General features: G+C 40.7%; 1 protein-coding gene and 1 long non-coding RNA gene across 4 annotated transcripts in view; both read left to right on the top strand.

Annotated features, from left to right (window-relative positions):
* Nucleotides 1-14,333, top strand: part of LOC118366069 (uncharacterized) — a 232,255-nt gene that overhangs the window by 83,196 nt on the left and 134,726 nt on the right. The window lies entirely within an intron of this gene.
* The window catches only part of cblb (Cbl proto-oncogene B, E3 ubiquitin protein ligase), a 146,441-nt gene that overhangs the window by 76,638 nt on the left and 55,470 nt on the right, over nt 1-14,333 (top strand). For both annotated transcript variants that reach the window (XM_035748412.2, XM_035748411.2), the window contains 2 exons: nt 5,408-5,495; nt 11,699-11,830. In XM_035748412.2, the coding sequence (XP_035604305.1) occupies nt 5,408-5,495; nt 11,699-11,830 (220 nt within the window). The remainder of the gene's footprint in view (nt 1-5,407; nt 5,496-11,698; nt 11,831-14,333) is intronic.

Here is a 14,333-nt window from a genome sequence, read left to right on the forward strand (position 1 = left end):
ATATTACATATTTTTTACATTAAAATACATTTTTACAACAGATTTCACAATACATTAAGTATGTGCCCTCAGATTACTACTCTACTTAAACACACAATCCAGGTGTACATGTGTGTACAGTGCCCAATCAGGCCATTATGGTAGAGTGACCAGCCGGAAGCCACTCTTCAGTAAAAGGCAAATTACTCTCAGACCATGAGAAACAAGATTCTCTGGTCTGATGAAACCAAGATTAAACTATTTGGCCTCAATGCCAAGCGTCACATCTCGAGAAAACCAGGCACAGCACATCACCAGGCCAATACCATCCCTATGTTGAAGCATGGTGGTGGCAGCATCATGCTGTTGGGATGTTTTTCAGCGGCAGGGACTGGGAGACTAGTCAGAATCATTTGAAAGATGAATGGAGAAGTAATGAGATCCTTGATGAAAACCTGCTCCAGAGCACTCAGGACCTCAGACTGAGGCGAAGGTTCACCTTCCAACAAGACAACAACCCTAAGCACACAGCCAAGACAACGCAGGAGTGACTTCGAGACAAGTCTCTGAATGTCCTTGCGTGGCCCAGCCAGAGCCCGGACTTGAACCTGATCGAACATCTCTGGTGAGACCTGAAAATAGTTGTGCAGTGACGCTCCCCATCCAACCTGACAGAGCTTGAGGGGATCTGCAGAGAAGAATGGGATAAACTCCCCAAATACAGGTGTGCCAAGCTTTTTGCATCATACCCAACGAGACTTGAGGCAGTATTCGCTGCCAAAGGTGCTTCAACAAAGTACTGAGTAAAGGGTCAGAATACTTATGTAAATGTGATATTTCAGTTTTTGTGATTATGGAGTATTGTGTGTAGTTTGATGTGAAAAAAAAAACCATTTGATCAATTTTAGAATAAGGCTGTAACATAACAAAATGTGGAAAAAGTGAAGGGGTCTGAATACTTTCCAAATGCACTGTATGTTATGTGTGTGTGACTCTTTACAGTCCTCGCTGTTCCATAGTGTCTATTTGTATCTGTTTTTTAAATGTGATTTTATTGCTTGCGTGAGTTACTTGATGTGGATTAGAGTTCCATGTAGCCATGGCTCTGTTTAGTACTGTGCACTTGTCAGCTCAGGGATTTGATCTTGCAACCTTTTGGTTACTAGTCCAAAGTAGCCGCCCGTTTTGGAGGTGTTCAGAACAAGGTTAAGGGGAGAGAAAGCTTGTTGGACACTAAGAAAGTTTTGTTGTAGAATATTTAACACAAAATCCAGGGAGGGGCCAGCTGAGTATAAGACTGTATCACCTGTATATACAGTATATCACAAAAGTGAGTACACCCCTCACATTTTTGTAAATATTTGAGTATATCTTTTCATGTGAGAACACTGAAGAAATGACACTTTGCTACAATGTAATGTAGTGCGTGTACAGCTTGTGTAACAGTGTAAATTTGCTGTCCCCTCAAAATAACTCAACACACAGCCATTAATGCCTAAACCACTGGCAACAAAAGTGAGTGCACCCCTAAGTAAACGAATGTCACTTCATGTGTACCTTTTGATAGAGGCGCGTAACCAGAATAGTAGCGTCAGTTTGTTTTGCTCCTGTATTGAACACAGATCATTCCGTCTTCAATTTGATCGATTTATATACGTTTAGAAATACCTACAGTTGTATTACAAAAGTAGTTACTTTTGAGATATTTTGTAATGACGTTGCGTAAGTTGGAAGCAGTGTTTTTCTGGATCAAACGCGCCAAATAAATGGACATTTTGGATAGATATCGACGGAATCACTCGAACAAAAGGACCATTTGTGATGTTTATGCGACATGTAGGAGTGCCAACAAAAGAAGCTCGTCAAAGGTAAGACATGATATATATTTTATTTCTGCTTTTTGTGTCGCGCCTGCAGAGTTGAAATACGCTACTCTCTCATTGTTTGTTGTGCTATCCTCAGATAATAGCATCTTGTGCTTTCACCGAAAAGCCTTTTTGAAATCTGACATGATGACTGGATTCACAACGAGTGTAGCTTTAATTTGCTATTTTGCATGTGTAATTGAATGAAAGTTTGATTTTTATAGAAATGTATTTTGCATTTTCCCTGGCTATTGGCCATGTGGGACGCAAGCGTCCCGCCTACCTCAGAGAGGTTAAGGCAATGCAACCTGAGTTGTAACCTGAGTGAGGTGCACATGAAACAGTACATAAACAGATGCATGCGCCATATATTTATGTGGATGCGCCATATATTTATGTGGTGGACACATGATACCGTTAAGTTCTAATTTTCAGAGTAAATAACTCACGCACACCTAAAAGCTTAACCAAGTTTCATTCTTCCCAAAGGGTTGATACAGCTGGATTCAGACAAACCGACATTTCACACAAGCACTGATATTTAATCCTTTCTCCTAAGCTGAGTCTCCTCCTCCACAACTGAACAGCCAATGCATCTCTGTTGCTAGACAGAACCTTAGTGATTGATATCTGTTCTTCCTCACTTCATCTAACCTGACCTCTACCCCAAAGTGCTCACTCCTCCCCAACACAAAGCTTTCATGTTTATTGATACCAGACTGTGTCTCTTCTCCTCCCAGAGTGTCCCTGATGGCCAGCAATAACATATCCTGACATAATGTAAACATTATACATCTCCCTCTCTCCCTCAGTGACATTGTTAGTTTCTAAGATCTCCACCCGTCTCCCCTTATCAATGCCTGCATGTAATCTCTTCCTTGCACTCAACACATTCCAAGCTTAGCGTAACAAACTTCTTCGTCTGATGAGGAGTAGGATAGATCGGACCAAAATGCAGCGTGGTATGTGTCCATGTTACATTTATTACAACTGAACACAAAATAACAAACTTGAAACAACGAAAATCAAAACAGTTCTGTATGGTGAAAACACAGACACAGAAAACAACTACCCACAACCCATAGTGGGAAAACAGGCTGCCTAAGTATGGTTCTCAATCAGAGACAACGACAGACAGCTGTCCCTGATTGAGAACCATACCCTGCCAAAAACACAGAAATACAAAAACATAGAAAAAAGAACATAGAACGCCCACCCTAGTCACACCCTGGCCTAACCAAAATAGAGAATACATCGCCTCTCTATGGCCAGGGCGTGACACTTAGTTGCACACACTATATACCTTCCTCCTATAATCCTTAACTTCTGGTGTAGACCCTCACAACCTTAGCACTCCATCAGTGACATGAATAAGTATATTTTATATTCTCGGAACCCAACAATATGGTCAAATGATATTGTTGTGGTATGTAACAAAATCATGTTACGACCACACATATCAGTATTCATTTTATATATCAATATTTTGCTAAGTCTTGCTAAGTGGATGGATCTCTACAGAGATCGGTTACTTGCATATTAGCAATATCAGAAATAGATAGTGTTAAAATAATACACAGTACAAGAACAATATCAATAACAATATCAGTGAAAGATAAGGTAGTTAGTTATATGCATACAATCAGGGGAAAAGTGGCTGAGCAGCAGGATAAAAACTAAAAAAATAGTAGCAGCAACGTATGGTGTGCATGTTAAGAGAGAGTCATTTGAATAGAGGCACTGCAGATCGTGCTGATGACTGGTCCGTCAGAACCACGCATGCACAAGTGAATCTATATTCGGAGAACCTGTTTCTGTCCTGCCCTTGACCTTGGTGCAGGGCATGTGATGTCCATAGCCTCTCCATCGCAAAACTCCCAAAAATATAAGTTTGTCTAGCTGTGTCCAGTCCAGGTGGGGCTTGTACAGGCAGACCATCTATTTGGTGAAGAAATGGTGAATGGATGATCTCCGCATGTGTGGTTCCCACCGTAAAGCATGGAGTTGGAGTTGTGATGGGTTGGGGGTGCTTTGCTGGTGACAGTCAGTGATTTATTTAGAATTCAAGGCACACGTAACCAGCATGGCTACCACAGCATTTTTAAGTGATACGCCATCCCATCTGGTTTGCACTTAGTGGGACTATCATTTGTTTTTCAACAGGACAATGACTCAACACACCTCCAGGCTGTGTAAGGGCTATTTGACCAAGAAGGAGAGTGATGTAGTGCTGCATCAGATGACCTGGCCTCCACAATCACCCGACCTCAACCCAATTGAGATGGTTTGGGATGAGTTTGACCGCAGAGTGAAGGAAAAGCAGCCACAAGTGCTCAGCATATGTGGGAACTCCTTCATGAGTGTTGGAAAAGCATGGTGGCTACTTTGAAGAATCTAAAATCTAAAATACATTTGGTTGGTTTAACACTTTTTTGGTTACTACAAGATTCCATATGTGTTATTTCATAGTATTGATGTCTTCATTATTCTACAATGTAGAAAATAGTAAAAATAGGAAAGTAGGAGCATCCAAACTTTTGACTGGTACTGTATGTTTGGACTGCAATTCAGGTTTTATCTGCCAGTGTTATACATTGTGACATACACTAAACCTTATTATTTTGCTTCTACTACAAATCTGCAATCATTGACGGGGTAGGGAGGGAATTGGGGCCTGCAATGCAAGTGCACATTTTGGGAGAAAGGTGGGGAATTGGGATGTAGCCATTTACACAGTCTTATTTCCTCTCTGTCTTGACTGCTCAGGCGACGAGGGATGATTACCTCTGTAAATGTAGTTTGATCTCTTTCGCCACACTTGAGTGGTTTCGGTTCAGAGTGCCTTTGGGAGGCGAGCAAAGGTGGCCCACTTCTGCAAATATTCTAATGGAGGATTCCTAGGATACAATTATGCATGAAAGCACATTAGGCTCACTGCCTGTGTGTGTCGGTGGACAAAGCAGTCAGATCATGGGGACTCAATTTGGAGAGAGCACTTCATGACTTCACTCTTCATAGTGCTGTCTTAAGAAATGTATTGCGGTAAAATACAAATTGCAGAAACAAACTACCTTGGGCTCCCGAGTGGTGAAGTGGTCTAAGGCACTGCATCTCAGTGCTAGAGGTATCACTACAGACACCCTGGTTTGAATCCGGGCTGTATCACAACCAGACGTGATTGTGAGTCCCATAGGGCGGCGCACAATTGGCCCAGTGTCGCCCGGGTTTGGCTGGTGTAGGCCGACATTGTAGAATTTGTTCTTAACTGACTTGCCGAGTTAAATACAGGTCACAAATGCATTCATGTGCCATGCTCCATGAAACAAAAAATATTTCGCCCAAAAAGTATTCCGTGTAAAAGGATAATGCCGAGTCTCTTAAAGTGGTCCTAATTTGAGATGCCATGCAATGTCATTTTTATGACTGTGTTATGAAGATGTTTGATAATAGATGTTACATTTGGCTTGTTGTGCCTTCTGTGACATCTCTGTATCGTACTTAGTTTTTGTCAGCAGTCTGCAAGGAATGCTGGGATATCTAAGCTGTCTCTCTTCTGTCCCCAGCTACTTGTTTCCTGACGGACGCAGCTACAACCCTGACCTTAAAGGCTTGTGTGAACCCACCATCCATGATCACATTAAAGTCACACAGGTCAGTGTGTGTGTGTGGGGTGTGTGTGTGTGAGAGAGAGAGAGAGAGAGAGAGAGAGAGAGAGAGAGAGAGAGAGAGAGAGAGAGAGAGAGAGAGAGAGAATATTGCATTTTTGTAAATTGCATTTGTGTCACACCCAGCCGCCGGACAGGCCGTTTTGATTCTGCAACAATTGTTTTCTAAAGCCAGTGTGACATGTTGAATTAGTTTTCTTTCTATGAATTTGGCTCTAGCGTTGGTTTGGGCTATTAGCTATTATGAACCCATCACTGAAAGCTAACACTCTCAGGAACATGTGTTGTGATCTGTTTTCCTCTAAAACGCTCACAGGTCACACAGGACTCGTTAGAAGGGATAATCGCACAAAATGACTTGGGGACATAAATAGAATGCAATTGTGATCTTGTTCCTATGAATTTGGTTCTAGCGTTGGAACGGGCTATTTATGCAATAAGGCACAAGATGGAGTGATGTATCAGGAATACAGTCACAGGTAAATGGTGTTGTGACTGTATTTACCTTTGACTGTATTCATGATGCAGCACTGACTCAAGTGCCTTATTGCTTTTATAAAACATTTACCAACATATTAAAACAACAATGAATGACACATTTTCATTAAAAACCTTATTTTGATAAGTAAATTCATACAATTTCAATCTTCCATCAGAGGAAATAGTCTGGACAGGTCTTTAGTTTGTTTGGTCATGTTGCTGCAGACACGCTCCAGTCATTAATTATTTTTAATTATTCTTAAAACCTCTCGCCAACAGCCAGTGAAACTTCAGGGCTCCAAATTAAAAACAACAGAAATTCCATAATCAGTTACCTGATGTGGAATAGAGTTCCATGTAGTACTATGCGCCTCCCATAGTCTGTTCTGGACTTGGGGACTGTGAAGAGACCTCTGTTGGCATGAATTGTGGGGTATGCATTGGTGTCCGAGCTGTGTGCTAGTATTTTAAACAGACAGCTCCGTACCTTCTGCTTCTCAACACCTCTTACAAAAACAAGTAACGAGGAAGTCAATCTCTCTTCCACTTTGAGCCATGAGAGATTGACATGCCTGCCATTAATGTTAGCTCTCCGTGTACTTTTAAGGACCAGCCGTGCTGCCCTGTTCTGAGCCAACTGCATTTTTCCCAAGTCCCTCTTTGTGGTACCTGACCACAGGAGTCCAGGTGCGACAAAACTAGGGCCTGTAGGACCTGCCTTGTTGATAGAGTTGTTAAGAAGGCAGAGCAGTGCTTTATTATGGACAGACTTCTCCCCAGCTTAGCTACTATTGTATCAATATGTTTTGACTATGACAGTTTACAATCCAGGGTTACTCCAAGCAGTTTAGTCACCTCAACTTGCTCAATTTTAATTACGAGATGTAGTTGAGGTTTAGGGTTTTGTGAATGATTTGTCGCAAATACAAAGCTTTTAGGTATTGGAAATATTTAGGACTAATTTATTCCTTGTTACCCATTCCGAAACTAACTGCAGGTTTTGTTTAGTGTTGCAGTCATTTCAGTTGCTGTAGTTGCTGACGTGTATAGAGTTGAGTCATCCGCATACATAGACACATTAGCCTTACGCAGTGCCAGTCGAATGTCGTTAGTAAAGATTGAAAAAAGCAAGGGGCCTGAACAGCTACCCTGGGGAATTCCTGATTCTGTTGGAGAAGCTTCCATTAAAGAACACCCTCTGTGATCTGTTAGACAGGTAATTCTTTGTCCACATTATAGCAGGGGATGTAAAGCCATAACACATACATTTTTCCAGCAGCAGCCTATGATCGATAATGTCAAAAGCTGCACTGAAGTATAACAAAACAGCCCCACAATCATTTAATCAATTTATCTCAGCCAATCATCAGTCATTTGTGTAAGTGTCGTGCTTGTTGAGTGTCATTCCCTATGAATGCTGAAAGTCTATTGTCAATTTGTTTACTGTATCTGGTCAAACACAAAGTTTACTAAGGGTTAGTAACAGACTGATTGGTCTGCTATTTGAGCCAGTAAAGGGGGCATTACTATTCTTGGGTAGCGGAATGACTTTAGCTTCCCTCCAGGCCTGAGGGCACACACTTTGTGGTCGGTTCCAGGGGAGTTTGCATTTAAAAAGTGAAACAAATCTTCAGAGGTCGGACAGGCAGCCAGCTTATATTACCCCAGCTGTACCAAACTAAATGCTACGCTACAATCAAGGGGAAATAATGTGCGAGTTGAGATAAATAGAATAGATGCAAATTATTATGATGGTGAAATTCTGATGGTAGTGCAATGATAATTGGTGGAACTGTTAGCAGGCATAGTGTGCCTGTAACGGCCAATACAGCACAGCTTGGAACGCTGCTCCTCCAATCAGCATCTAGGATCCAAACAACCTGTTTTATAATGGCAAGTGTGACCGCATCGCAGAAAGCTAAGACTCTCAGGAACATAGTGCCGTGGAAAAAAAGTATTTGTTCCTTTTTAGATTTGTGCATATTTTTGACACTGGATGTTATTAGATCTTCAACCCAAACCGAATTAGATAAAGGGAAACTGAGTGAACAAATAACACAAAATGTTGATACTTATTTCATTTACTGAATTAACAAAAGCATGCAACACTTAAATACCCCTGTGTGAAAAAGTAATTGCCCCCTTATACTCAATAACTGATTGTGTCACCTTTAACTGCAATGACTGCAACGAAATACTTCTTGTAGTTGTTGATCAGTCTCTCACATTGCTGTGGAGGAATGTTGGCCCACTCGTCCATGTAGAACTGCTTTAACTCAGCGACATTTGTGGGTTTCCTGAACTTTCCAATAATTGTCTGATGCATTTCAATCACTTCAAAGCCTACTTCATTTAGACTCATTTTGGCATGACCTGATTTGACATGTCTTTGTGTTATTTATAAGGCCAGATTCAACATTTTCATAAAGTACTTTTTACACATTAGTTTCGGATTACCCCCAAGAGTTCTAAAGTAGAGAATAAAATAGTCTGATGGTCCATGTTATCACCAACTTAAAACAAATATGTGTTAATAGGGAAGTAATATAACAAAGAAAACGCTTAGTATTCCGAGGAATTCACTGTACATCAACATTGTAAAGGTCTGCCACGTCTGTTTCTGTCTCTCATCATCCCTAAAAAGTGGTTATCAATCAGAGCTTGTCAAACCTGATAGACCAACATTATCACAAAATGCAGCCTAAATCACATGAATCAACCAATAAGTCCGCCGATCATATGCTGAGGTTATGAAACAATATCTTGTTCAAGTTGAGCTTTAACCAAAAACTATGGATAGGGGCAAACTCACCATGTTCAAAATGACATGACCAAATCAACTCAATGACTTGGTTTGAAGTTACTTAGAGGTGATTAGGCCACAACTTTTGAACATGGTGAGCTTGCCACCATCACCCTTAGTTTTTTGGTTATTTTGTCTACAGTTCACTCAAGTTGGCAGTGGCTTTTGAAACAAATCTGAATCATGGATGACTGTCTCTCCTGACCCCATATATTACTTTCTGGGTAAATGACAAAACAGGGGAAGAAAGTAAGGCATTTGTCTGTTGGTCCTGCATTAAAGACCAACATTTGTGGCAAAAATTGTGATAAAGTAAACCAGTTTAATTTAAGCACCGAAAATTGACAGCTGTGCCTTACGGATTGCAAAATAGTTGGGAAGAGTTTTTTGATGTGCCGTTTCCATGGCACATGGTTTATGAACTAATACACAAAACGAATCGGCCGGATTCTAAACTTTGAGTTTTTCAATTTAAATTATTATACAAAATTATTGCAACCAATAAGATGTTATATATCGAGGATGCAACCGTCTCAGTTCTGCAGATTTTGCTGCGAAGAGACAGAATCGTGAGATAATTTGTGTTGGTACTGTCTATATGTAGCTTGTTTTTGGTTGCATGTTCAGGAATGGCTGAAGAATTGCAACATTTACCTGAAGTTAACTCTACAAATAGCACTGCTGGATGATCTGACAATTCATTGTCAATCGACCAATAATATAATAATACTCTTAGCAAAATTTTTTTACTTTCATTTACAATCTGTAGAAACTATGAGAATAGAAAGGTTCAGAACGTTTGTGAAACATCACAGCAGAATTGAAAAATATATATCAAATACAATTCAAAACTGGATGGTAATTCAGTGATAGATGGGAGTGGTTTCATGGAGCTGAAGGATGGGACTAAAAACAAACAAAAGATAACTCATGTAAAATGTGACCGACTGGCTCAAATCAGTCTTGTGTAGAACATTTTCACATTGGATAAAAGTAGAGACTCAGAGCTACAACATGGTATATCATAGACTACAGTGGAGGAACAATGTGAAAGTAATTCTGCTTTGAAAGTTGATAAAGTTGTAAACTCACTTTTGAGAAAATGTCCTTTAAATGTTTTGGTACTACTACTGGAGAGCACTTCTTTGTCTACACCCATTCAGCATCGTCCAAACCCTCTTAAGCTTTAGCCCCACCCACTAAAAATAGCAGTCAAGCACTCAAGCTAACTTGCTAGCTACTTCCAGACACAAATGAGAGAACAGCTCACTGAGCATTACTCTCCCTAGCAGAGATGGTTAGGCTGTTGGTGACTGCAACTGTAAGAGATTTTCAGTTTGTAAATTCAGAGCGTTTCGCTCTCCGAGTGTTCAGAGCACACACTAGACGCTCTGGCCGAACGTTCTGTCCTCACAACGGCAGTCAAGCACTCAAGCTAACTGGCTACATTGGCTAGCTTGCTAGCTACTTCCAGACACAATTGAGAGAACACCCCACTCTGACCATTTTACTCGCCCTAGCAGAGTTGGTTAGGCTGTTTTCATGTTAACTGTGTTGCTGGCAACAATTTAGTTACCTTTTTTTGCCAATGTTTACTGACACCGGCCATATTCAACGGACGTTGAGCGTTTGTAAATTCATCAGTTATTCTGCGCTCTGGCACTCAGAAAGCTTGCTAGCTAGGTAAACAATGTACCTAGCTTGGTAAACAAAGTGTAAGTTCACACCACACATAACGTGTTAGCTAATGAGCCAGACAGCTAACGTTAGCTAGTCAAACAACAATGAATAGTGCTAACTATCCATGTTCAATGTTAGCTAGCTAACATTAGGCCCTAACTAGAACAGCAAACGGCTCTGAGAAACAAATAATAACATCAGCTAGGGAGCCAACCAACTAACGTTAGCTTGAAATGAAACCACTTTCTGTCAAAATGAGAAAACGTGTAATATCTGAAAATGTAACGTTAGCTAGCTAACGCTAGACTTTCTTACCTGTATGCATCATCGTGCATGGATGTGTCTCCCTGTCAGGAATGCCATATCACGGTTGCCCTTAGTTTGAAGATGAAATATGGAGACAGGTGTTTCCTCCATCTCTTTAGCTATCATGCTATAATTCCACTGATTTCAAAACTTGAACCTCCAGAAAGTGGACGCCACACTTATGCAGCTCCACTACACAATACATTTTAAAAAAGCTGCGTTCGACTGGATTACCAACACAGACTGACAAGCTTCTATGGCAGACCAATCCGAACTCCTCTCTCGGCATGTCCAGCCCACTCATTATCTCAGCCAATCATGGCTAGTGGGAAGGTCGCTAATGTTTTCTGTGGCTAAACCAGCAAGGCTTGTAATTTAACAATTTTATTCATATTTACAGATGGCATACGAGTTTGTTAGTAAGGCACATGACCGTTCACATGTTCAAGAAGGCATTTCTGCCCAAAAAAACGCATTTTGATTAAAAAAAACAACATTTTTTACGTTCAAACGGCTCTCCTGTTAAGTTGTGACATGCGACATGTGCCTAGTTTCCTGAATCGGTGTGTCCAAACTTTTGACTGGTACTGTATGTAAATGTGATATTTCCGTTGTTTTTCTTATTATAATTTTTGCAAAAAAAACACAACAAAAAAAACGTTTTTGCTTTGTTATTATGGGGTATTGTGTGTAGATTGATGAGGGGAAAAAACAATTGAATCCATTTTAGTGTACGGCTGTAACGTAACGAAATGTGGAAAAAGTCGAGCATTCTGAATACTTTCCCGAATGCACTATACTTGATCTCACTTGATTCAAATTCAATTAAAGTTCTGCTTCATGTGGAGTGTGACCAATTCTTATTTTAATTCATGAGTTGTGTGTGCTGCCTCATAACTGACCCCTCTTTGGTCCTAAAGGAGCAGTACGAGCTCTACTGCGAGATGGGCTCCACCTTCCAGCTGTGCAAGATCTGCGCCGAGAACGACAAGGATGTAAAAATCGAGCCCTGCGGACACCTCATGTGCACCTCCTGCTTGACTGCCTGGCAGGTAATCAAATAAAATGTTGACGATGCATTGCAGAGTGTATTTTATCATTGTGAGTAGGGTTTGAATCTCTGGTTTACATGACAGGGATGGATCATGTTACACTAGCACAATCTATCTTGGCATTGCATGCGTGCCAATTGCTAGGCTAGTGCACAGAAAACCAAACAGCCTTTCCCGTATTTGTTCGATTGAGCCACAATTTATTTGAGTATCTGCGGTGCAAACAAGGCATTTCTGTGTTTCCACTGTTAATTAATGCTTTTCCAACAGTGTTCTTTATGTCTACTTAGTTGTCATGACTTTCCCTTCTGGGTGAGGATCAGAGAGAGCCCCCCACCCCCCAACAGAGAGGAAGTAGGGGAAGTTGGCCAATACCTTGCAGGAACTCTCTCTCCCACTTTGCAGAAATTTACGTTAAAAATCCCTTTGTTACAACAGGGAGATTTTGCAGTAGTGTAACATCAAAAGGTTGGACATTGAAACAATATTTCTTACCTAATTAATGTGGGAAATGGATGGTGGGGTCCAAACAATAATCATGTCAAACCAGTTGTTGTTTGGTGATATCATTAAAAATGTTAGAACGGAAACATTGTAAGAGCTTTCACAATATACATGTCAGAGTCACATCTAAATGTGATAAAACGTATATGATTAAATATGAAACTATTGTTGAGAAGATGTGATTTTAGCCTTCTAAATAAGATAATGGTTTTTCATATAGACTTTGGAACCGCCCTCCAAGGCGAGTGCTTAAAAGGACTAGCTGAAGAATTAACATATTAGACCAAAACATGCCGGTGAGGACAGTGGTCATAGCTGTAACCTGAATAATCAACCATTTAGACCAGTACACGGCGGTGCTACTGGCGTGTAAAATGGTTAGACTCTACCAAACCAGAAAATGGTAAGACCCTCAAACTATCGACTTAAGAAGATAAAGGCTACATCGGAAAATTCAGTCTGCAGCTGTTTAAGTACTTTAGTCTAGTAAACTCGACTGAGGACCACCGCGTGTGTACCTCTGAAGGATCCATTCTAAGGAAGACGAGAACATAACATTTTCCGATCAAACGACCATTAGTATGTCAGGTGCTACAGTAGGTGCTAGTGATTAACATGGGTATCCGGAATCCCGGGACTGTCCCGGTAACACTCTTTACATTTCCCTAAAAAATAAAATGACAAGATCCGAGAAATTACAAAAACAATTATCCAATGTCAGCACTAATGCAGGCCCCACACAACATGCGCAACCTCAGATTAGCAACAAATAAAAGAGCATATTATCCAAACAGCTTTTTGCATGGGAACCTTTTACATCACACAAAGTCGCCATAAATTCAAAGCGCATGCATAGTTGACAATGCCGGACTGCACACGCGACCCAAATGCAATCAATAAATCCTACAGGGAACCCCTACAGTAGGCCTATAGCCTATAAAAGAACGTGCCTCTTTGAGCCGTCATTGTGAATTTTCATGCAGTCACAAATTTGATAGGCCTATGCACAACTCACTGTCACATGAAGTCTGTTATTCAGAGAGTCATGAGGGAAAGTTATTTCTTCTCCTGTCCTAGAGCCTAGGCTATTTTCCTATCCAGTCCCAAAATCTTGACTCATGTCTCGCATGAAAATTCATAACTTTATTATGTAATCCATAGGTTGCATTATCAGAGCACATCATTTGTGTATGCCTGTCAAAATACCGCTATAACTATTTCCACTCTTCATCTCCCAGTTATTCGTGAGCTGATCTGCTATCTTTATAATCATCAACTCGATTTAGCCAAATATAGGAGATATTCTGTAATTCGTTGGAGGTTAGCAACTTTGGTCTTTTCACTTTTGTTTGACTGAGTAAGAATGACTATACAACGCTATACTCGGAGTGCGCTCTTGTGCATTGAGATAGCCTACTGCTGAAATGCGCTGCCGAACAAAGATAGTTACTCTATCATTAGTAAATACCGTTTAATTTGATCTGAAATCTTGGTGCAGCCAAGCCGACAGGGTGGCATAGCACCCCTCTTATCTGGGAGAACCCTGGCATAGTGACCATATCTCCACTTTGAGGATAACTATGAATTATTACCGGTATTGAAACTTAGTAGATTTTCTTGAAAATATTAATCCTTAGTAGGTGGTATATCTGCAGATAAAGCAAAACCCTGCTTGAATGGAACATTGGTGTGTGTGTGTGTGTGTGTGTGTGTGTGTGTGTGTGTGTGTGTGTGTGTGTGTGTGTGTGTGTGTGTGTGTGTGTGTGTGTGTGTGTGTGTGTGTGTGTGTGTGTGTGTGTGTGTGTGTGTGTGTGTGTGTGTGTGTATCAGATGGGACGGCAATGTGTGTATGTTTGTAATTACTGTCCTAATAAGTGGCCTCCTCCCGTAGTGGGACATCTGTGCTGCTTTTCCCAAGTAAACAATCTATTGTGTCATCTTATTGATCTTCAGCAGAAACACAGACTTTCTTACAGGAGGTACTGTTTTGCACTGTTGG

Source organism: Oncorhynchus keta, chromosome 33 (genome assembly GCF_023373465.1).
Source record: "Oncorhynchus keta strain PuntledgeMale-10-30-2019 chromosome 33, Oket_V2, whole genome shotgun sequence".
Taxonomy (NCBI): domain Eukaryota; kingdom Metazoa; phylum Chordata; class Actinopteri; order Salmoniformes; family Salmonidae; genus Oncorhynchus; species Oncorhynchus keta.